Source organism: Lithobates pipiens, unplaced genomic scaffold (genome assembly GCF_037356315.1).
Source record: "Lithobates pipiens isolate NorthernLeopardFrog02 unplaced genomic scaffold, aLitPip1_a1.2 Scaffold_11, whole genome shotgun sequence".
Classification (NCBI taxonomy): domain Eukaryota; kingdom Metazoa; phylum Chordata; class Amphibia; order Anura; family Ranidae; genus Lithobates; species Lithobates pipiens.
In genome coordinates, this window is record NW_027507696.1 from 2,568,681 (window position 1) to 2,590,191 (window position 21,511).

Below are 21,511 nucleotides of genomic sequence, written 5' to 3' on the forward strand. Positions count from 1 at the left end.
TTGAAAGGTCTACAGAAGATATGGGCCAGAATATGGAGAGGTCACCAATCCGGACATCACCTACAGCTATTATGTTCCCAAAAAGGATCATTCGTACGCCTGGATACAGGTCCTCGCACCCTGTTCAGCCAGCTGTGGAGGAGGTGAGACCAATAAAACCTTTCTCGTCGTATTATAAAACAAATTGTATATTTTATATTTCCTGATAGGAAGTAGAATGTGTGGGGTTTAGCTTGTGATACCACCATATAATAAGAACATGGAAAACTGGAAGAACAGAATGAAATTTACCAGCAAAGGCTGTTCTTAATGAGACTATATTGTGGTATATCGTATATATAATATAAAAATTATATATATAAATGTGACAGACCTAGCCAGGACCGAGGCTCTTGCAGGGGACTGAATGCGAGCCTCTTGCCTTGTGATTATGGGCCATCGCATTTGGGGGAACGGCGCTCTTTGTGAGCTGTATGCCTGGGGACCCCTGAGGTGGTTTTACTTGGATTCGCGTCCGTGCCCCCCCCCAAGACACACAGACTCTGGATATGTAAATGCAATAGAATGAATCACACTATTGGGACACAAACTCTTAGGCCGCGTACACACGGGCGGATTGTCTGCCCAACTTAGTCCGCTGAACCGTGTTTCAGCGGACAATCCGCTCGTGTGTGGGCTTCAGCAGACTTTTTCAGCGGACAGTCTGACGGACTAAGTCTTTCGGAATTTCCGTAATTTTGTCCGTCCAAACTTGGTTTTGTCCGTCCAAACTTGGTTTCAGCGGACAAGCTGCTCGTGTGTAGGCAAGTTGGACGGACTAAGTATGGCGCATGCTCAGAAAGCATTTACACGGCCGAAGGTTGCATTGCAGTGTATAGGACGTCGTTTTTCTAGTCCCGTCGTACGTGCTGTACACGTCATCGCGCAAGCTTTCAGCGGACTGTCTGTTCATCGTGTGTGGTCAAGTCCGTTCATTCAAATGTTGGACGGACTGTCTGTCGGATTGTCTGACGAACTTAGTTGGGCAGACAATCCGCCCGTGTGTACGCGGCCTTAGATGCTAATGTCATCAACTCCAGCCACCTGTCTGTTGTCTTGTATAATGTAAATGAGTCTAGTCTGGCTTGACACAGATTCTAAAGAATATTTCACCAATTGTTGTTTTGTTGTTTGTGCTAATTAACCTGCAATTGAATGAAGGAGTCCAGTGTTGATTAGATAATTAGCCCATGCTTATTAGGTTAGGTTTTAGTCACTGCACTGTATATATTTTGTGTGAGATCTCAAATAAACGTCATATTCCTGGTGTACTCCAAGACTGGTGTTGTCTAGTTCTTGGGGGTTCCCATAGCCAGATCCATTGGACTTGTGATGCAGGACTTAGGAAGCGGTATACTGACGGAAGCACTCAATCGAAAATTTGTATTAACTTTTGGGTGCATACTTATGTAAATATACATGTAAACATGAATTTAGCTCTATTTAGCATCCTCCCTATTTAGCTTTGCATACTTTGTCTAAGCCTGACACTTCAGCTTGAGAGCCAGAAGTTAGTGGTCAGCTAAGTTTTGACAATTGCTGTCTTGTCAACTGCCTAACCTTTAAGAGCTCATGTACACTACAGCTTCTAAACTTGAGTTAAGGAGCTTTCGGCATTTTTTTTCCAAAGCTCCTAACTGCGACTCCATAAAAGCCTATGTGTCCAGGTACACATTGGCTTTTACAAGAGTTTAGAAGCTGCTGAAGTTAAGGGAGGTTCCATCTCCTGAATGTGGAAAATAAGCAAAGGCATTTTAAGAGGCAGCTATATAAAGCTAAATTTTGAATTTTGAATTTGTTCTTAAAGATCCAACATAGGTTACAGTCATGCATTGTACCTTAGCATAGATATCATAGATATAGCATAGATATCATCATCATTAATATTCTGTGCTTGTGATGTCATCCTCTAGGATTTCGAAATGTTGTCTATGAATGCTTCGACCACATTCTTCAAATGCCAGCTGAATCCAAGTTTTGTAATTCTTCTGAGATTCTTGGCCCAGCACAGGAACCTTGTGGTGATGACCCCTGCCCTCCGAGGTCTGTTGGTTTTATTTGGTCAATATTTGGATGGAGTATTATAGAGGACATTGCATTATAATCATATTAGAAACAAAATGATTAAAGTGGTTGTAAACTCTTACATATACCCAGTGAAGTGACTGGCCTACACAGAGATGAAACAAATCCTTCATCAATTGCTCCTGTTTATCTTATCTGGGCTCCTGAATATTTCCTCCATCAACGGCTCAAAAAAGACCACACCTGATGTGGCGGAGGTAGCTGGTCAGTGATTTGCAGGCAGGTAAAAAAACTTCTACTGTCAGAACCAGAGTTTGAGCAGCTGGACTGGAGCCTAATAGTATGCAGCTTCTTTAAAAAACCAAACTATTGTGAGGCGCCCCTCCCCAATTGTTAACAGTGTAGTGCAGTTCCAGTGGTGTGGCGCTTTGTTCTTGGGCCTTGGATCCCTCCAGCTGTTCATCGGTGTTACCAGAGCTAAGTGGACTTCACTGAAAGTGATTCTATTTATGAGAAAGAATATTTACAAGTAGTTTTTTTTTTTTTTTTTATAAAATGATAATGCTTAGCTTGATTGTCTATTGTTATAGAAATGTATAGACCAGTGATTCTCAACCAGGGTTCCGTGGAACCCTAGGGTTCCTCCAGAGGTTGTAGGGGTTCCTTCAGCATTGGGCAATTTCTGCCTCTCAGATAAGTTCCCACCGACACCATTGATCTTTTTAGCTATCTGTAAGGAGGTAATTCTTCCCAATGACCACAAGTGTAAGGACCATTCTTCCCACTGACCATCACACTAATGTATCATGAGTTGTAGATTTCTCATTTTTAGCAGGGGTTCCCTGAGACCGGAGAACTATTTTAAGGGTTCTTCTTTGTTGAAAAGGTTGAGAAAGGCTGGTATAGACTATGCAATGCAGCCAAATATTACCCTGCTCAAGTCAAAAGAGACATTGCTGTGAGGAATCCATGTTTGTGCAGCTTTCCTTATTCTGCAGTGTATTCATGTTGTTTGCCATCCTGATCCTGTTAAGAATTATTGCTGTACTTCTAAAGTTTGCACCTGTTTAGTAAACTGCAAGTTACAGTTTACCATCTGATCATTCAGCAATTACCTATTCTGTTACAAGTCCCACTGCTTGTTCCACACAAGTCTTGCCTTCTTCCAGTGTCGTTTTCTGTATAGTATGATGTGTGCGGTGTGGTGTGCTGCTCACAACTGTCAGTTTTAAAGTGCCCCTGTCACCAGAGAAAATATGGTAGTTGACCTTGTGGGCCTACTTTTGAAATTGTAATTTTCTGTATCTGTTTTCAGTATTTCCAAGGCACAGACCTGGAATACATATTTAGCAAATGAAAGTTTGCCTATGACTTGTGTGAGCTGGAAGTTCAAAGATTTTCTTTTTACAGTTTTCTCAGTTCTACATCACTGCCTCTATTACATCTATCTCCTTCGGTATGTCTTTTTTTCCCCCCAGGTGGGATGTAATGGAGTCCTCGGCATGTACTGCCTCCTGTGGAGGGGGCCTAATGAGCAGGACAATCCAGTGTGTCCAAAAGCTGCGCGACACTGAGACCATTGTGCCGGAATGGCAATGTGCCCACACCTCCAGGCCAGAAGCCTTTGTTTCCTGTAACACAGGGCCGTGCCCAGCAAGGTATCAACATGATGTGGAAAGCACTGGTAGATATTCAAAAACATTCTAATATGTAACTTCCCTCTTATCCTTCATAGATGGGAAGGAGGGAAATATAGTAACAGCAGTATATTTAGCCACCTATGTGAAAGAGGCCATAAAACGATTGAACTGTTTGCCATTTTCTCTTTCTTTGCTCACTGGATATACAGAAACCACTGGAAGCAACGAGAAAATGTGTAGTATTTGGCCCAGGGGCGGATCCAGGGTCTAGTCTCGGGAGGGGCACTGCTATAAATTATGTTTTTTTGGGGGCAATTTATCAGGGAAATGGCTGGTATTGGCGCTTCAATCATTATGGCACCATGGCCGTTATGGTGTCAGGATGATTGAAGTGCATAATTTCTATTATTACATTGTAATATAACATTAAATGGTTCAACTCACCATAATGCAGAATCAGTGGGAGCCCCGAGGGTGTCCTTTGCCATGTCGCCTGCCACCAAATGTGGATTGTCACTTGCCACGTCACTTGTCACCAAATGCGAATTGTTACTTGGCACGTCACCTGCCACACATTGCGGATTGTCACTTGCCACATCACCTGCCACACATTGCATATTGTCACTTGTCATGTAGCCTGCCACACATTGCGGATTGCCACTTGCCATGTCACCTGCCACACATTGCGGATTGTCACTTGCCACGTCACCTGCCACATATTACGGATTTCCACGTCACCTGCCACACATTGCGGATTGCCACTTGCCATGTAGCCTGCCACACATTGCGGATTGTCACTTGCCACATCACCTGCCACACATTGCAGATTGTCACTTGCCATGTAGCCTGCCACACATTGCAGATTGTCACTTGCCATGTCACCTGCCACACATTGCGGATTGTCACTTGCCACATCACCTGCCACATATTATGGATTGCCACGTCACCTGCCACACATTGCGGATTGCCACTTGCCATGTAGCCTGCCACACATTGCGGATTGTCACTTGCCACGTCACCTGCCACACATTGCGGATTGTCACTTGCCATGTCACCTGCCACACATTGCAGATTGTCACTTGCCATGTCACTTGCCACACATTGCGGATTGTCACTTGCCATGTCACCTGCCACACATTGCGGATTGCCACTTGCCACGTCACCTGCCACACATTGCGGATTGTCACTTGCCATGTCACCTGCCACACATTGCGGATTGTCACTTGCCACATCACCTGCCACACATTACGGATTGCCACGTCACCTGCCACACATTGCGGATTGCCACTTTCCATGTAGCCTTCCACACATTGCGGATTGTCACTTGCCACGTCACCTGCCACACATTGCGGATTGCCACGTCACCTGCCACACATTGCTGAGTGTCACTTGCCACGTAGCCTGCCACACAATGCGGATTGTTACTTGCCACATCACCTGCCACACATTGCTGATTGTCACTTGCCACGCCACCTGCCACACATTGCTGATTGTCACTTGCTATGTCACCTGCCACACATTGCTGATTGTCACTTGCCACATAGCCTGCCACACATTGCGGATTGCCACTTGTCACGTAGCCTGCCACACATTGCGGATTGCCACTTGCCATGTCACCTGCCACACATTGCGGATTGCCACTTGCCATGTCACCTGCCACACATTGCGGATTGTCACTTGCCACATCACCTGCCACACATTACAGATTGCCACGTCACCTGCCACACATTGCGGATTGCCACTTTCCATGTAGCCTTCCACACATTGCGGATTGTCACTTGCCACGTCACCTGCCACACATTGCGGATTGCCACGTCACCTGCCACACATTGCTGATTGTCACTTGCCACGTAGCCTGCCACACAATGCGGATTGTTACTTGCCACATCACCTGCCACACATTGCTGATTGTCACTTGCCACGCCACCTGCCACACATTGCTGATTGTCACTTGCTATGTCACCTGCCACACATTGCTGATTGTCACTTGCCACATAGCCTGCCACACATTGCGGATTGTTACTTGCCATGTCGCCTGCCACACATTGCAGATTGTCACTTGCCATGTCACCTGCTACACATTGCGGATTGCCACTTGTCACGTAGCCTGCCACACATTGCGGATTGCCACTTGCCACATAGCCTGCCACATATTGCGGATTGTCACTTGTCACGTAGCCTGCCACACATTGTGGATTGTCACCTACTGTGTCACTTTTCTGCTAAGGTGGTCTTTTGTTGTGTCCCAGAGTGAAGATAAGCGGCAGAGAGATGATGCACACAGCTTCCCGCACAGTGAGGGCGGAACTGGAGGGATGCAGGGCAGTGAGAGATGATGTCATCTCCCTGCTCCCCTGCCCGCTGGCTTCCTGATTGGCCAGCAGCCCTCCTAAGCCGCCCAGCTGCCCCCCCCCCTCACCCGTCCACTCACCAGCACTCAGCACAGTCACCCATGGAAACCGGCCGCGCTGGCACCCGCGGAACCGACCGCGCTGTCATCTGTTGGCCGTATTCTCAGAGGGGGCAATTTCCCTGTTGCCCCCCCCCCCCCCCTGGATCCGCCCCTGATTTGGCCATCTTGTTTCTGAAGACTGACATAAATGTTTTCCTTCTGTGCAGGTGGGAGGTGTCAGAAAGCGGTCCTTGCTTAGCAATCTGTGGCTCGGGGACAGCAAGGCGCCAAGTCTCCTGTGTACAATCTCAGTCTGGCTTGGACGCTGTGGTGGATGCCTCTAAATGCTCAAGGCAGGAGAAGCCATCAGAACATGTTCCATGTGTGATCAGTGTGTGCCCTGTTGGCTGGGAACGGGTGAGTATGCGTTGTCTACATATACAAACTAGAAAGAAAGAGAGATTCACAGGGGAGTTTAAAATGGTTTCCCTTCGAGATTGGAACAAAATAAAGTTGATAATTTTAAGGACTATAGCACCTTGGACACTAACCACTTGCTTACTGGGCACTTAAACCCCCCTCCTGCCCAGACCAATTTTCAGCTTTCAGCGCTGATGCACTTTGAATGACAATTGCGCGGTCATACAACACTGTACCCAAATGAAATTTTTTTTATCATTTTTTTCCCACAAATAGAGCTTTATTTTGGTGGTATTTAATTACAGCTGGGAGTTTTATTTTTTGCTAAACAAACAAAAAAAGATGCAAAATAAAAAAAAAATTAAAAATCATGTTTAATAGTTTGTTATAAAATTTTGCAAACAGGTCATTTTTCTCCTTCATTGAAATGCGCTGATGAGGCGGCACTGGTGGGCACTGATAGGCTGCACTGTTGGGCACTGATAGGCACAGTTAAGTTGGCACTAATAGGCACAGATAAGGTGGCACCGATGGGCACAGATAAGGCAGTACTGAGGGGCACAGATAAGGTGGCACTGATGGGCAAAGATGGGTGCAGATAAGATGGCACAGATGGGTGGCACTGATGAGTGGCATGGATGGGCACTGATGGGTACCACTGATAGATGGGACTGATGGGCACTGATAGGTGGCACTGCTGGGCACTGATGGGCACTGGTAGATGACACTGATGGGCACGGATATGTGGCACTGAGGTGCAGCACTGTTTTTGCGGCAGATTGTGGGCACTGATAGGTGGCACTGTGGGCACTGATAGATGGCACTGTGGGCACTAATGGGTGGCACTGTGGGCACTGATGGGGGGCACTTTTTTATTCTATAGGTGGCACTGTCAGGGGGCAGGTGGGCACTGATACGCTGGCTGTGATCGGGACTGATGTCCCGATCACGGCCGCCGGTGATCGGCTTTTTTTTTCTCCTTGCGCTGTCAGCGCGAGGAGGAAAAATAGCCGATTACCGGCTCTGTTTTGTCACATGATCAGCTGTCATTGGCTGACAGCTGATCACGTGGTAAGGGGTCGGGATCGACCCCTTGCTCCGATCCGTGATCAGGCGAGTCTCATAGACTCGCCGATCACAGAGCGTGCCCCTCAGGCATACTAGCTCATTATGCCTTTGCCTTGCAGGTTGCATTAAAAAAAAAAAGTGCCTTTACTTCCTCTTTAACACCCCATTTTTGCCAAGTCACTAAACTTTATAACTTTTCTGTTATCTCCCTTTCCAGATAAAATCTGGACCTACAGTACATGTTTATATTAATATTCATTCTGATTTATTTTCTTTGTCATCAGATCATTTCTTCAGTAAAAGGAGATTTGCCTCTCGGCGTCTTCCCCTTCTGGAATGATACGCAGGTTTTTGTGTGGAGCCCAATACAGGGTGCATGTTCTGTGACCTGTGGCACTGGTGAGTCTGCATTATCCACTAACAAATGAAGTTGCTCTGTTGTCATCCATGCAAACTTCACATGCATTCAATCTGACAGCAATGAGTAGATTTCAAGCTCAACTCCAGGCAAACAGCTGAATTCACAGATGAAATAAGGGAGCTGCTTTACCTGCAAAGGGATTTGTATTTCTGTTCTTCCAGTTCTGGGATTACACAGCCCTGTCACACAGCACAGTGTTTTCTTTATTTATTTATTACAGGTACTTGTATAGTGCCGTCAATTGACGCAGTGCTTAACAAAAATACTGTATATATTGTACATTTACATCAGTCCCTGCCCTCCAGGAGCTTACAATCTAAGGTCCCTAACTCACATTCATACATGGAGCAATTTAGACAGGAGCCAACTAACCTACTAGCATGTCTTTGGAGTAGGGTTGCCACCTGTCCAGGATTCACCCGGACAGTTTGGGTTTGAAATCATGTGTCCAGGTTTCGGACTGTCTGAAAACCCGAACACATTATTTAGACTGGACTATGGCTTCCCAGCAGGGTTGCTGGCTGCAGTTGTTGCAGCTGAGAGTGTCTGTTACACCCTCTTTCACACTGCTCAAAGCCAGCACTAACAAACCATACCCCCCCCCCTCCCCCCAAACACATACAGACGGGAGAGGAGAGAGGGCCTGATCTGCACCTCTTCCCCTCCTCCCTACCCCTCTGTGTCTGCCCACACTCCAATCCCTAGCACTGTGCCTCAGAAAAGGAAAGTGGGGGCTGGAAATTTGAAGCCTCAGATCCATCTGAATGAGAGGTGCTGACTGCCAAGGAGTGAGTGAGCTCACCATCCATCCCTATTTTTGACTGAAGTCTCCCCCCTTCCCCCTCCTGCCTCTGAGTGAGTACACTAAGGCAAATCAGGGTTCTCAGAGTATCCCTTACATCAGAGTTACCCTTTACAGCAGAGGCCACAGTGTTTCCCCTTACAGCAGAGTCCTCTCCGTACATCAGAGTTCTCAGTGTTCCCCCATAAATCAGGGTTCCCAGAGCATCCCTTATGTCAGAGTCCCCAGAGTTCTCCCTTACATCAGAGTCCCCCCTTACAGTGAAAGAGAACTCTGCGAGTCCAGATGTAAAGGAGGAACTCTGTGAACTCTGATGTAAAGGGGGAACTCTTGTTATTAAGTTCATATGATTAGAAATGTTATTTAGTAGCAAAATATATGTATAGTTTATACTATCAAAAAAAAAATGGCTGTGCGCCGCAAAACTGTTCGGGTTTGACTTGAAGAAAAGGTGGAAACCCTAGTCAGAAACCGGTCCTTGCTTAGCAATCTGTTTTTTAATATATCAAATTTTTGAATATATCTAATCTCAGAAAGCAACTCTGTTGAAGGGTTATATACAATGTTTCAATGTAATACAATAACTGTACTTTTGGTTAAAGCGGGAGTCCACCGGGACTCCGCGTTTTTTTTTTTTTTTTTTTAAAGCCAGCAGCTACAAATACTGCAGCTGCTGACTTTTAAAATAGTGACACTTACCCGCCCAGCGCGCCCGCGATGTCGGCACCCGAAGCCGATCACTAGGTCGTCTGTCGGGTCCTGCCGCCGCCATCTTGGGTATGGGAATCAGGAAATGGAGCCTTTCGGCTTAATTTCCCGGTTCCCTACTGCGCATGCGCGAGCCGCGCTGCGCAATGAGGACAGTCCCCGCTGCCTCTGGGAGCTGTGCGTTTCCCAGCAGGCAGCGGGGCACTTGCTGAAGGGGGCGGGCGCTTGCGGAAAGGGGCGTAACGTACGCCCCTTTCCGCAGAGAGCTATCCCGGAAGTGGGTGCAGTTACCTGGATTATCCAGGTATCTGCACCCCCCTCCCCCCTGAAAGGTGCCAATTGTGGCGCCGGAGGGGGGGGGGAATCCGATGAGCGGAAGGTCCATTTTAGGGTGGACCTCCGCTTTAACCTTATTCTTGCTCTTATGTTCTATAACATTTTATGTCTTCCTGTCCATTCAGAATAGAAGAGTGCAAGGTTAAAGGGAATGAAGATTTGGGTTGCCCAGACAATATTTTGCCTGCACTGCTATGCACTGTAGTAACTCGAGAAGCTCTTGATTTTGCTAATCATACTCTTTCTTTAGGAACTTTGGAACTACATTACGTTTGTGTCCAGTTTTACTCCAAAGAAGAAGTGCCTGAAAATAATTGCAACCAAACACTGAAACCAGACGCACAGCAGCGACCATGCCGACCGCAGAGCTGTCCACCTCTGTAATGAGCTTAATTTTACTAAATGTCTCACTATGTGTTTTTAATTTATTGTGTTCCTGCAAATGAGTGCAAATATTTAGCACTGCCTATTCGCACCTGTTTAGGCACTACAGGTCTAAGTTTACCCTGCCTCTGACATTTGTAATAACGGGCGCCCCCTCTCTCCAGCCACCCCATCTATGAATAATGGATAGATTCATGCATAGCATGAATCTATCCATGGCCGCCACCGCCACCTCCTATCCAGGCTTCCGGCCCCTTTTCGAACGCCGGGCGCCTGAATTACAGTGGCGGGGTGTATTTTTGAAGAACCTGATTAGAGCCATAGGCTCTGAAAGGCTACTAAAAAGGTGGATTCGGAGTGCAAAGAATTACATTTGGCGTCCACCCAGGTGTGTTATAAAAGCGAATTAATATTTGCTTTTCTAACACTGAATCGCCTCTCCGCCAATCACAAAGCGTGGATCTGTTACCTGTCACCTGATTGGCTGAAAGGACAGGTGCTGCTATTAGATGCCTATCAGGAGGAGGGGAGGAGATGCATGGAGGACACAGCTCGCCACTGCCTGACCCGCTGCAAGGTCCCACAGCTTGCTGTCATCACCCGCCACCAGGATGGGGTAAGTCCCGGGTAGACAGCGGGTGAGTGGGCACAACACATTTTTGCATATATCTAATCTCATAAAGCAACTCTGTTAAAGGGTTATATATAATGTTTCATATATTCAGTGGCAGCATTTGATGGGGTACATTGGCAGCATTTGATGGGCATAGTGGCTGCATTTGATGGTGCATTTGGTGGGCACAGTGGCAGCACTTGATTGGGCACAGTAGCAGCATTTGATTGGTACGGTGGCAGCATTAGATGGGCACAGTGGCAGCATTTGATGGGGTACAGTGGCAGCATTTGATGGGGTACAGTGGCAGCATTTGATGGGCACAGTGGCTGCATTTGATGGATACATTGGCTGCATTTGATTGGGCACAGTAGCAGAATTTGATTGGGCACAGTAGCAGAATTTGATGGGGCACAGTGGCAGCATTTGATGGGGCACAGTGGCAGCATTTGATGGGGCACAGTGGCAGCATTTGATGGGCACAGTGGCTGCATTTGATGGGCACAGTGGCTGCATTTGATGGGCACAGTGGCTGCATTTGATGGGCACAGTGGCTGCATTTGATGGGCACAGTGGCTGCAATTGATGGGCACACTGCACTGATGGGCAATGATACACTGCACTGGTGGGTAATTATGCTGCACTGGTGGGCAATGATACACTGCACTGGTGGGTAATTATGCTGCACTGATGGGCAATAATACAGTGCACTGATGGGCAATGGTAGGCTGCACTAATAGGCTGCATTGATGGGCAATGATAGGCTGCATTGATGGGCAATGATAGGCTGTACTGATGGCCACTGATATGCTGCACTGATGGCCACTGATATGCTGCACTGATGGCCACTGATATGCTGCACTGATGGCCACTGATGAGGCGGAACTGATAAACTACACTGATGGGGCTGCACTGATAACCTGCACTGATGGGACTGTACTGATGGGCACTGAACAGCTGCACTGATGGGCATTGATGAGGCTGCACTGATGGGCACTAAGAGGCTGCATTGATGGGCACTGATATGCTTTAGGTCAATATTTTTAAAGGTGTTGTTAACATTCATTTTTGGAACTTAATTCTGCATAAAACATATAACAGTGTAATTTTATGAGATAATTTCCAAGGGCCTGTTTAGGGGCGGACTTAGGGGTGGAGCATGGTAGAAATTGCTAATCAGACGATGGCAGCTTGATCCTTCTATTAAAGTGGTTGTATACTCATTTTTTTTACTTTTACCTACAGGAAAGCCTATAATAAGGCTTACCTGTAGGTAAAAAAAATATCTAAACCGTTCCCCTCGGTATGCGCCGCTGACTGCAGCGGCGCATGCGCACAAGGGGATTCTCAGCTGAAAGCCCGGCAGTGGCCGGACCCGGCCGGGATGAAATCTCCCGAGTGCATGCGCGGGAGTGACGATATCGTGGCTCCGGCCACTCACAGCGCTGGAGCCGTGATACCCGGAAGAAACGTAGAGGGAGCATGTCAGCTCCCTCGGCGTGGATCGGGCAAGATGTGGGGGCCTCGTTCTAAGGTAAGTATTTCATAATGGGCTAGTATGCGGTGCATACTAGCTCATTTTGCCTTTTGCTTTGCAGGTGGTAAAAAAAAAAAAAAAAACATTAGCGGGTTTACTACCGCTTTAAAGTGGAGTTGCCCCCCAAAAAATAAAACCACTTAAAAATCTTTAAAAAAATCAAAAAAAAATAATTGGCAAAAAAAAAAATTTTTACTCACCTCTAAATACCGGTTGCTAGGGGGTCCCTCGTAGTCTGCCTTCTTCATTGCCCGGGCTGGTGACATCACTTCCCCTCGCGCCGCACATTTACCTGGGACCTGTCACGTGTCCCAGGTGACTGTACGGCGTATCACGGCGCCCTGCGCCGCTCGCGCATGCGCAGTGGGTGCCCGGCTGTGAAGCCACAGCCGGGTGCCCACAGTATGCATGACGGCGCTGCGAGCGGAGCGGGGAGCGAGGGGGGGGCTTCGTTCCCCCGCATCGCTGGAACCCGGGACAGGTAAGTGTCCGATTATTAAAAGCCAGCAGCTGCAGTATTTGTAGCTGCTGACTTTTAATTTTTTTTTTTTAGGGGGTACCCCACTTTAAGCTTTTGCATCAGGTTTCTCATACCTATGCATGCTTGCGCTCTATATGATGACTAAGCCCCTCCCTTTCATAATATTGTCAAAAAGGGGCGGTGAATTTAAAATGATGACCCCCCCCCAAAAAAAAAAAAAAGTTCTGTGGACACCCCATGCTTCTAGATACTCATAATGTTCATTTTCTTCAGGGATGAGCAAGGAATGTGCATGAAAGGAAAATGACAAATAAAAACAGCATTTTTGCATGCACATGATTGGATGATGGAAGTCGTCAGAGCCTCTCCTCATTTACTAAGCGCTGAAGCAAATTCCCTTGCAGAGTAGAACTGCACTTGCAAAGTGCAGAGTATATTTGCCTTTAGTTTCACTCATAGTTACATAGTTAGTAAGGTTGAATAAAGACACCAGTCCATCCAGTTCTACAATTGTCCCTATCCCTGTACATTACACACTCACATCAGTCCCTACCCTCAAGGAGCCCACAATCCAAGGTCCCCATTCATATATTAGGGCCAATTTTGGACAGAAGCCAATTAACCTACCTGCATGTCTTTGGAGTGTGGGAGGAAACCGGAGTACCCGGAGGAAACCCACACAGGCACAGGGAGAACATGCAAACTCCATGCAGGTAGTGTCGTGGTTGTGATTCGGCGAGAGTGCTAACCACTACACCACTGTGCTGCTCATTAGTAAATCAACCCGAGTAATGTTATCATTGATTCAAATTATTTTCAGATAACGCTGCACAGATTTGATTAGGTGTTATTACACTGTTAAATATATTGTGTCCTTGTCTGCACAGCTGGGAGGTTCAGGAGTTGTCGCCGTGTCCGTTAACCTGCGGCGGAGGAATAATCCCGCTTTCTGTCACATGTGTCCGAAAAGAAAATGATATCTCACACAAACTAGCCCCCTCCAGGTGCAGCCACTTACCTCATCCAGGCTTCATGAAACCATGCGCCACTGAGCCCTGCCCAGTCCGGTAAGATCGATGACATATTATTAACACGTATTTACCATCAAAGAACTTCGTCTCCTAAATAGAAATATCAGTTACCTATATAGAGCACTGTGAGCAAACAGTAAACACATTGAATGGCTTTTTAGGTGGCGCTACAAGACTGGATCGTGTAGTGTGACCTGTGGAGGAGGAATTTTACAACGTGTTCTCTATTGTACTCGGGATACTCAGCAAGGCAGTACCGAGGAACAAATTGTGGCAGATGCGGAATGCCAGCACCTGCCTCATCCTCAAGAACAGGAGCCTTGCAACCAACAGCCTTGCCCACCAAGGTAAACTCATCCAATATTTATCCTCATTAACATTGCATTATATATGGTTAGTAGAGAGGAGGGGCCAAACATTCCTGGGTTTGGTTCAAAGCGGGTTCATCAAACTTTATTTAAAGTGGTTCTAAAGGCAAAAGATTTTTTTACCTTAACCACTTTCAGACCGGACCAATTTGCTGGTCAAAGACCAGACCACTTTTTGCGATTCGGCACTGCGTCGCTTTAACTGACAATTGCGCGGACGTGCGACGTGGCTCCCAAAGAAAATTGACGTCCTTTTTTTCCCACAAATAGAGCTTGCTTTTGGTGGTATTTGATCACCCCTGCGGTTTTTATTTTTTGCGCTATAAACAAAAATAGAGCGACAATTTTGAAAAAAACGCATTATTTTTTACTTTTTGTTATAAAAAATATCCCCCAAAAATATATAAAAAAACATTTTTTTCCCTCAGTTTAGGCCGATACGTATTCTTGTACATATTTTTGGTAAAAAAAATCGCAATAAGCGATTATTGATTGGTTTGCGCAAAAGTTATAGCGTTTACAAAATAGGGATAGTTTTATAGCATTTTTATTAATAATTTTTTATTATTTTTTTTTTACTAGTAATGGCGGCGATCTGCGATTTTTATTGTAACTGCGACATTGTGGGGGACCCATCGGACATTTTTGACACATTTTTGGGACCATTGTCATTTATACAGTAATCACTGCTATATAAATGCAGTGATTCCTGTGTAAATGACACTGGCAGTGAAAGGGTTAACCAGTGGGTGGCAGTGTAGGGGTTAAGTGTTCCTAGGGGTGTGTTACTAACTGTGGGGGGGTTGGGCTTTCATTTAGTGTACACTGATCTCTGCTCCAATCACATGGAGCAGAGATCAGCGTCACTAGTTGCTAGGCAGAATGGGAAAATGTTGTTTATACAGCATTTCCTCCATTCGGCCGCTCCGTGAGACGATCGCGGGGATGCCCGCGGCGATCGAGTCCGCGGGTCCCGCGACCGGACTCACGGGGGTCCCGACCAGCGCGGGAGCGCGCCGCCAGAGGCGCGCTCCCGATGGCACGGCGGCAACGAATATTGGACGTACATGTACGCCAATATGCCTGCCCGTGCCATGCTGTCGACGTACATCGTCGTGCGCTGGTCGGGAAGTGGTTAATGCATTGCAATGCCATAACATTAGTGCTGCATGTGGACTTTTAATCAGTGTTAAGTTTGACATCAAATTTCGATTTCGTTTTAGTTATAGTCTTTTTGACTAAAATGCCATTTTAGTTTTAATCGTATTTTAGTCACCTCAGTTGTTTTTGTTTTTGTCGTATTTTAGTCGACCAAAATCTCCAGTACATTTTAGTTGTCTAAAATCTAATGGGTATAACTAAATTGTAATGCATTATTTAAACATTTCTTCAGAATTAGTAAACTCAATAAATTCTCCTGGAGTAAAAAATCGAATAACATGTTATTATTGATGATATGAAAGTTTGAACATGCACTATAGACACAGATTTAGCCATTGTGATAGATAACGTCTTTATAAATAAAACCAAATTTTATGAACAAACAACTATAGCAGAAGTACAACTTGAAAATATAAAAAACAAAAAAACAAACAAAAAAACAAACTGTATAACTGTATGTCACAGTACATGTTGGCATTCATGGTCCCCTCAATGATCTGTAGCCCCCCAGTGCCGGCAGCATTCATGCAGCCCCAGACCATGACACCCCCACCACCATGCCTGACTGTAGACAAGACACACTTGTCTTTGTCCTCCTCACCTGGTTGCCCCCACACACGCTTGTCACCATCTGACACCAAATACCTTTATCTTGGTCTCATCAGACCACAGGACATGGTTCCAGTAATCCATCTCTTTAGTCTGCTTGTCTTCAGCAAACTGTTTGCTGGCTTTCTTATGCATCATCTTTAGAAGATGGCCACCGTGCTGCAGCTCAGTTTCAGGATCTTGGCAATTTTTCTTATAGCCTAGGCCATCTTCATGTAGAGCAACAATTCTTTGCAATGAGGTGCCATGTTGGACTTCCAAAGAAATATGATAAATACACTACCAAGCATTATCAAAAAACATCAAAGAGAATTTTTTTTTTCTCTTTTTGATGTTTTTTGATAATGCTTGGTAGTGTATTTATCATATTTCTTTGTTTGATATTTTATTAGCTTGCACATCCCCTGAGGAAGCCACCAGCGAAACATGTCGGGATAGTGTGCATAGATCAATCTGTTATGGCTTTACTGGACCCCATCTTTATTATTTTTTTTTTTTTACTCTCTGTATTTGAATAAAATTGTTACTTTTTTAAGAAAATACTACACTGTTTCTGTATTATATGAATTAAGCTATTACTGAGTCTGTGTAGGCACCGTAAAAATCCCAATTTTTCCTTCTGTACCGTTAAATATATTAACAATATATTACATATTTGGTTATGGGTTTAATACTGCTTTAACTGTAAATAGTACACCACTGATGCATGTTCATGCATTCTTCTTGGTATCCTGAAAAGAGTTTAAATGAGAAAAGTAGTGTCATGTAGCCAGGGCTGGTGCAAGGATTTTTGACGCCCTAGGCGAAACCTCATTTTGCGGCCCCCATTGGCCCCACCCCTGACTCCACCCACTTTATACTGCCCATGTGACAGGAGGCAGCGCTATACAGGTAGCATAGACTCGGCTTCCTCTAGCGCTGGCTCCAGTGCTGCGCTGCGTCTCTAATTACACTACTGGCCAGACGGAGCAGCTGCCTGAGACTGAGTTAGTTACATGCTGCAGCCTGAAGACCATGCAGACGTGGAGGGAAATCAGCGGCCAGGCGCCCCTAGGCAGCACTGCGCCCTAGGCGGCTGCCTAGTTTGCCTAGTGGTAGCACCGGCCCTGCATGTAGCATTTAGTTTCACATCTTAGCATTGTTGGTACTAGAGTTCAAGTTGAAACAAATCTTTCTAATAAGCTGCCTTCTTCTTTTCGTCCTCTAGGTGGCAAGTGGTGGAGATCGGTCCATGCTCTGCTGCTTGTGGCTATGGCATATCCCGGCAGAAGGTGGTGTGTATGCAGACAGTGGCAGGGACAGATATAGTGGTGGAGCCGGAATTTTGTCCACCCCATGACAGACCCTTGTCTGCTGTTCCCTGCTTTATCACCCCGTGCTTCTACACTTGGGACCTGGGGCCCTGGACGCAGGTAAAGTGCACAGGCCATATACAGTAAGTGGTTCCTTTATTAAATTCATCGAAATGTTTCAAACCTATTTTCTCAAGTCAACCTGGCACAGTGGTGTAGTGGTTAGCACTCTCGCCTAGCAGTAAAAATGGTCGCTGGTTCGAATTCCAACCACGACACTACCTGCCTGGAGTTTGCATGTTCTCCCTGTGCCTGTGTGGGTTTCCTCCGGGTATTCCGGTTTCCTCCCACACTATAAAGACATGCAGGTAGGTTAATTGGCTTCTGTCCAAAATTTTCCCTAGTATATGAATGGGGACCTTGGATTGTGTGCTCCTTGAGGGTAGGGACTGATGTGAGTGTGCAATGTACAGGGATAGGGACAATTGTACACACTCACTCAGGTTGAACTGGATGGACTGGTGTCTTTATTCAACCTTAGAAACTATGAAACTGACCTAATTTGTACTTCCAACTGCAAAGCTGTGTTATTTTTTTTTTTAAAGGAAACCTTTCATGTGTGAATTTTGCGGCTGCTTCTTTCTTCTGAAAATGCCATTTGCCTGGCTGTCTCTTATTTGCACTCAGAAATACTACAAATGCAGCTTGAAGCAGACAAGGCTCAAATGGTCTTTTGGGGTGAACTCTGAGCAAATATAAATGACACAAACTAATGCAACATTATTAGATCAATATATGCGTTTTTAAAAACAAGGAGAAGATTTATCCGAAAGAGGGACAGAGAGATGAGCTCACCGCGCCCTGCGCTGCCTCTGCTGTCCCTGTCCAGTTAGGGCTCTTTCAGACAAGCGATGGATTATTTTTTAAAATATGGAAAAGCAGATGGCAAGTGTTCACTACTTCTTCCTCATACCTGTTTTTTTTTTGTTTTTTTTTACAGCAATTTTACATCGGGACCATGCAGCAACTGCAAGCCAAGCAATTGGCTCATGGTTGCGGTGTAACCTCATTGATCTCAATGTGTGAGTTTTACAGGAGGTGCTGCCTATCAAACTCTGTAACCCAAGTCATAATTGTTGCGGCAAAGCATTGCGGCCACAACATCTGTTACGCAACATCAGGCTGTAATGTTAGAAATATGGAAGGGGGGGGGAGGGAAAAGCTACAACTCAACTACCTGGCTGTCGGTCTGAAAGAGCCCTTATAGACTAGGGAGGATCCAGGATGACCTGGACTCAGGATAAATGGGTTGAACGATGTTAGCCATCAGATGAGGACATGTAGTGGCAGAAAAAAGTATTGCGGAGGAAATCTGCATTGAAAGCCTAGGCGTGCGCATGAGGTGTACCAGGTATGCCTCGGCACACCCTAATCTGGGAATCAGCAACCCATTGATTGTATTCTACTCATCGATTGCGGGCAGGTGATGGGTAGACTGCTATCCTTTCTTGCCAACCCCCGGAACCTAGACAAGAGGGGTGGCATGGATGGCATTTACTGGAACCGATTTTGTATTTTACTCCTGAAGCAGCTGAAAGTAGGCTTCTCCTCCTCTCCCTCCTGCCGAAATTCAGCTGCCACAGAAGGAAAATACAGGGGATCAATACCAGCATACGCTGCCCCCCCCCCCCCGCTGCCCCTCCTGCTCCTCTTCTTTTTGCTGTCTGGGCCCCCTCATGTGTTCCCCTGGCCCCCTTTTTCCACCCAAAACTGCCAGCTTACCCTCCTCTTCTGCTGGCTGGAACAGGGGATTGTTTCAGGATGGAGAGCAGGGAAGGGGCTGGAAAATATGTAATTTACCTGCTCCTTCCTTCTTTGAATGAACACAGTGAGTCATCGGTACCGATCACTCACTATATTCATTGATACCCGAAGCATAGTAAACAGTGTTTATTATGCTTCAGTTTGTGAATGAACAGGAAGCCGCTCAGCACAGAGCACTTCCCATTCATTCACTGTCCTGTGCAGCTGAGGCTAAGGAGAAAAGGGACCGGGGAATCTCTGTCCTCAGTCTCCTTCTCTGTCCCAAAAGTGAGACATCAGGGATCTGTTTATTTCACCAAAGCCCCCAACAGGGCTCCTTAATAAGTTGAAAGAATAAATAAATAAAAATTAATATTGTAAACAAAAATGTAAAAAAATTTAAATGTAAAAAAAAAAAAAAAAAAAAAAAACGACTGACCCTGTCCACTGCTCTAGTGACACCAATCTCTGCCCTACTGACACCTTTCACTGCTCTACTGACATCGTCCACTGCTCTACTAAAGCCTCATACACACGATAGGACTTTGTACAAACTTTCCCTTGGATTTTTGTACAAAGGGCGTCGGCTGTGAACTTGTATTGCATACACACAGCAGGACTTTTTCAGCCAACTTTCACCAAATCATGTGGTTTTTCTGCTCTTTACCGCCACCTTTGGTCAACTTCTGTATTGTTGTCTGATCTTTTGCATTGGTTCTGAGCATGCCTGTTTGTACTTTGTACAAAAGTCCTATGGTTTTCTGTACACACGATCAGACTTTGCTCCATCGGGCTTTTGTTGCCAGAAAGTTTGTCCGTTCACACAGCCAACAAAAGTCCGATGAAAACCAAAAAAGTTTGTCCGATGGAGCGTACACACGGTCGGATGTTGCTCCAAAACAGCTAATTTGCATGTTTGTTGTCAAAAAGTCAGATCGTGTGTATGGGCCTTAACTGACACCATCCACTGTCCTACTGACACCAATGTCTGCCCAAAGGCCCGTACACACGATCGGCCTTTTGACAACAAACATGCAAATTAGCTGTTTTTGGAGCAACATCCGACCGTGTGTACGCTCCATCGGACAAACTTTTTCCGTTTTCATCTGACTTTTATTGGCTGTGCGAACGGATAAACTTTTTGACAACATAAGTCCGATGGAGCAAAGTCTGATCGTGTGTACGCAAAACCATCGGACTTTTGTACAAGGTACAAACACGCATGCTCAGAACCAATGCAAAAGATCAGACTACAATACAGAAGTTGACCAAAGGTGGCGCTGGAGTAATTGAACGTCCTCTTTTGAAGTGTCGTCAGTACGTTGTGATGTCACTACGTTCGTGTTTGTTGCCTAAAAAGTCCGATCGTGTGTATGCAATACAAACTTGTGGACTACGCCCTTTGTACAAAAGTCCACGGGAAAGTTTGTACAAAGTCCGATCGTGTGTATGAGGCTTTAGACTGACATGTCCACTGTCCATACTATCTTCTGCCCTACTGACATCCACGCACCATCCACTGCCCTACTGACACCGTCCTTGTTTGAATACATTTTAAAATGTTTGTTTACATTTATTTAGAAGTGTGTGTGTGTGTGTGTGTGTGTGTGTGTGTGTGTGTGTGTGTGTGTGTGTGTGTATGTCTATATACTGTGTGTGATGTGCTGGAAAAACAAGTCTGATCCATGGAGGCCCCACGTTGGAACTTACAAGACTAATGCCCCGTACACGCAATCTGAAAATTGGACGACAGATCGTCCGTTTTTTTTTTTTTTTTTTTTGCATGCTAGTCGTATATCGAACCTGAAGATTACTAAAGTTCCAAAAATTCTCGTACGACAGAATAAAAAAATCGGAAGTGATGTCATGTGTTGTAGTGTATTTCTATCGTATTTTCGGATGACAACAGTACTGATTAAACGAAAATCATAGGATCCGGTATCGTACGAGAAAAAATGTCGTGTTTGTCTGATCGGATAATATCAGATGTACCATAGTGATCGCCCCTCAAAAGCTTTGTACTAACGATCTGATTATCATATGATCGCGTCGAAAGCGGAATTTTCTGTCTGATTTTCGGATTGTGTGTACAGGCCGTAAGGCCTGATTCACACCCAAGCATAGCGGGAACTAGCTTCTTTTTTTTTTTTACATGTTTTTCAAGCATGTCCGCATGTGTGCTTGAGCTTTGGGGTGCACAACCTAATGCAGTAGGCTGCACACACCTATATACACCCGTCCTAATTCTTTCCAGCCTCCGTGTATCAAGGGTGTGTATTTTGCATGAGTATTTTCATTGTTAAGGTTTTCCCATCTCAAAAAGCAGATAGTGACGTGTCAGCTGGCAAGGCAGAAGTAATATGTGACTGAAATGTCTCTCT

The 21,511-nt window shown here is 45.6% G+C and overlaps 1 protein-coding gene across 2 annotated transcripts in view; it reads left to right on the plus strand.

Moving 5' to 3' along the window:
• The window catches only part of ADAMTS13 (ADAM metallopeptidase with thrombospondin type 1 motif 13), a 103,932-nt gene that overhangs the window by 62,969 nt on the left and 19,452 nt on the right, over positions 1 to 21,511 (plus strand). For both annotated transcript variants that reach the window (XM_077468142.1, XM_077468151.1), the window contains exons 19-27: positions 8 to 143; positions 1,953 to 2,082; positions 3,543 to 3,722; positions 6,324 to 6,513; positions 7,869 to 7,983; positions 10,102 to 10,231; positions 13,754 to 13,933; positions 14,059 to 14,244; positions 17,243 to 17,447. In XM_077468142.1, coding sequence (XP_077324268.1) covers positions 8 to 143; positions 1,953 to 2,082; positions 3,543 to 3,722; positions 6,324 to 6,513; positions 7,869 to 7,983; positions 10,102 to 10,231; positions 13,754 to 13,933; positions 14,059 to 14,244; positions 17,243 to 17,447 — 1,452 coding nt within the window. The remainder of the gene's footprint in view (positions 1 to 7; positions 144 to 1,952; positions 2,083 to 3,542; positions 3,723 to 6,323; positions 6,514 to 7,868; positions 7,984 to 10,101; positions 10,232 to 13,753; positions 13,934 to 14,058; positions 14,245 to 17,242; positions 17,448 to 21,511) is intronic.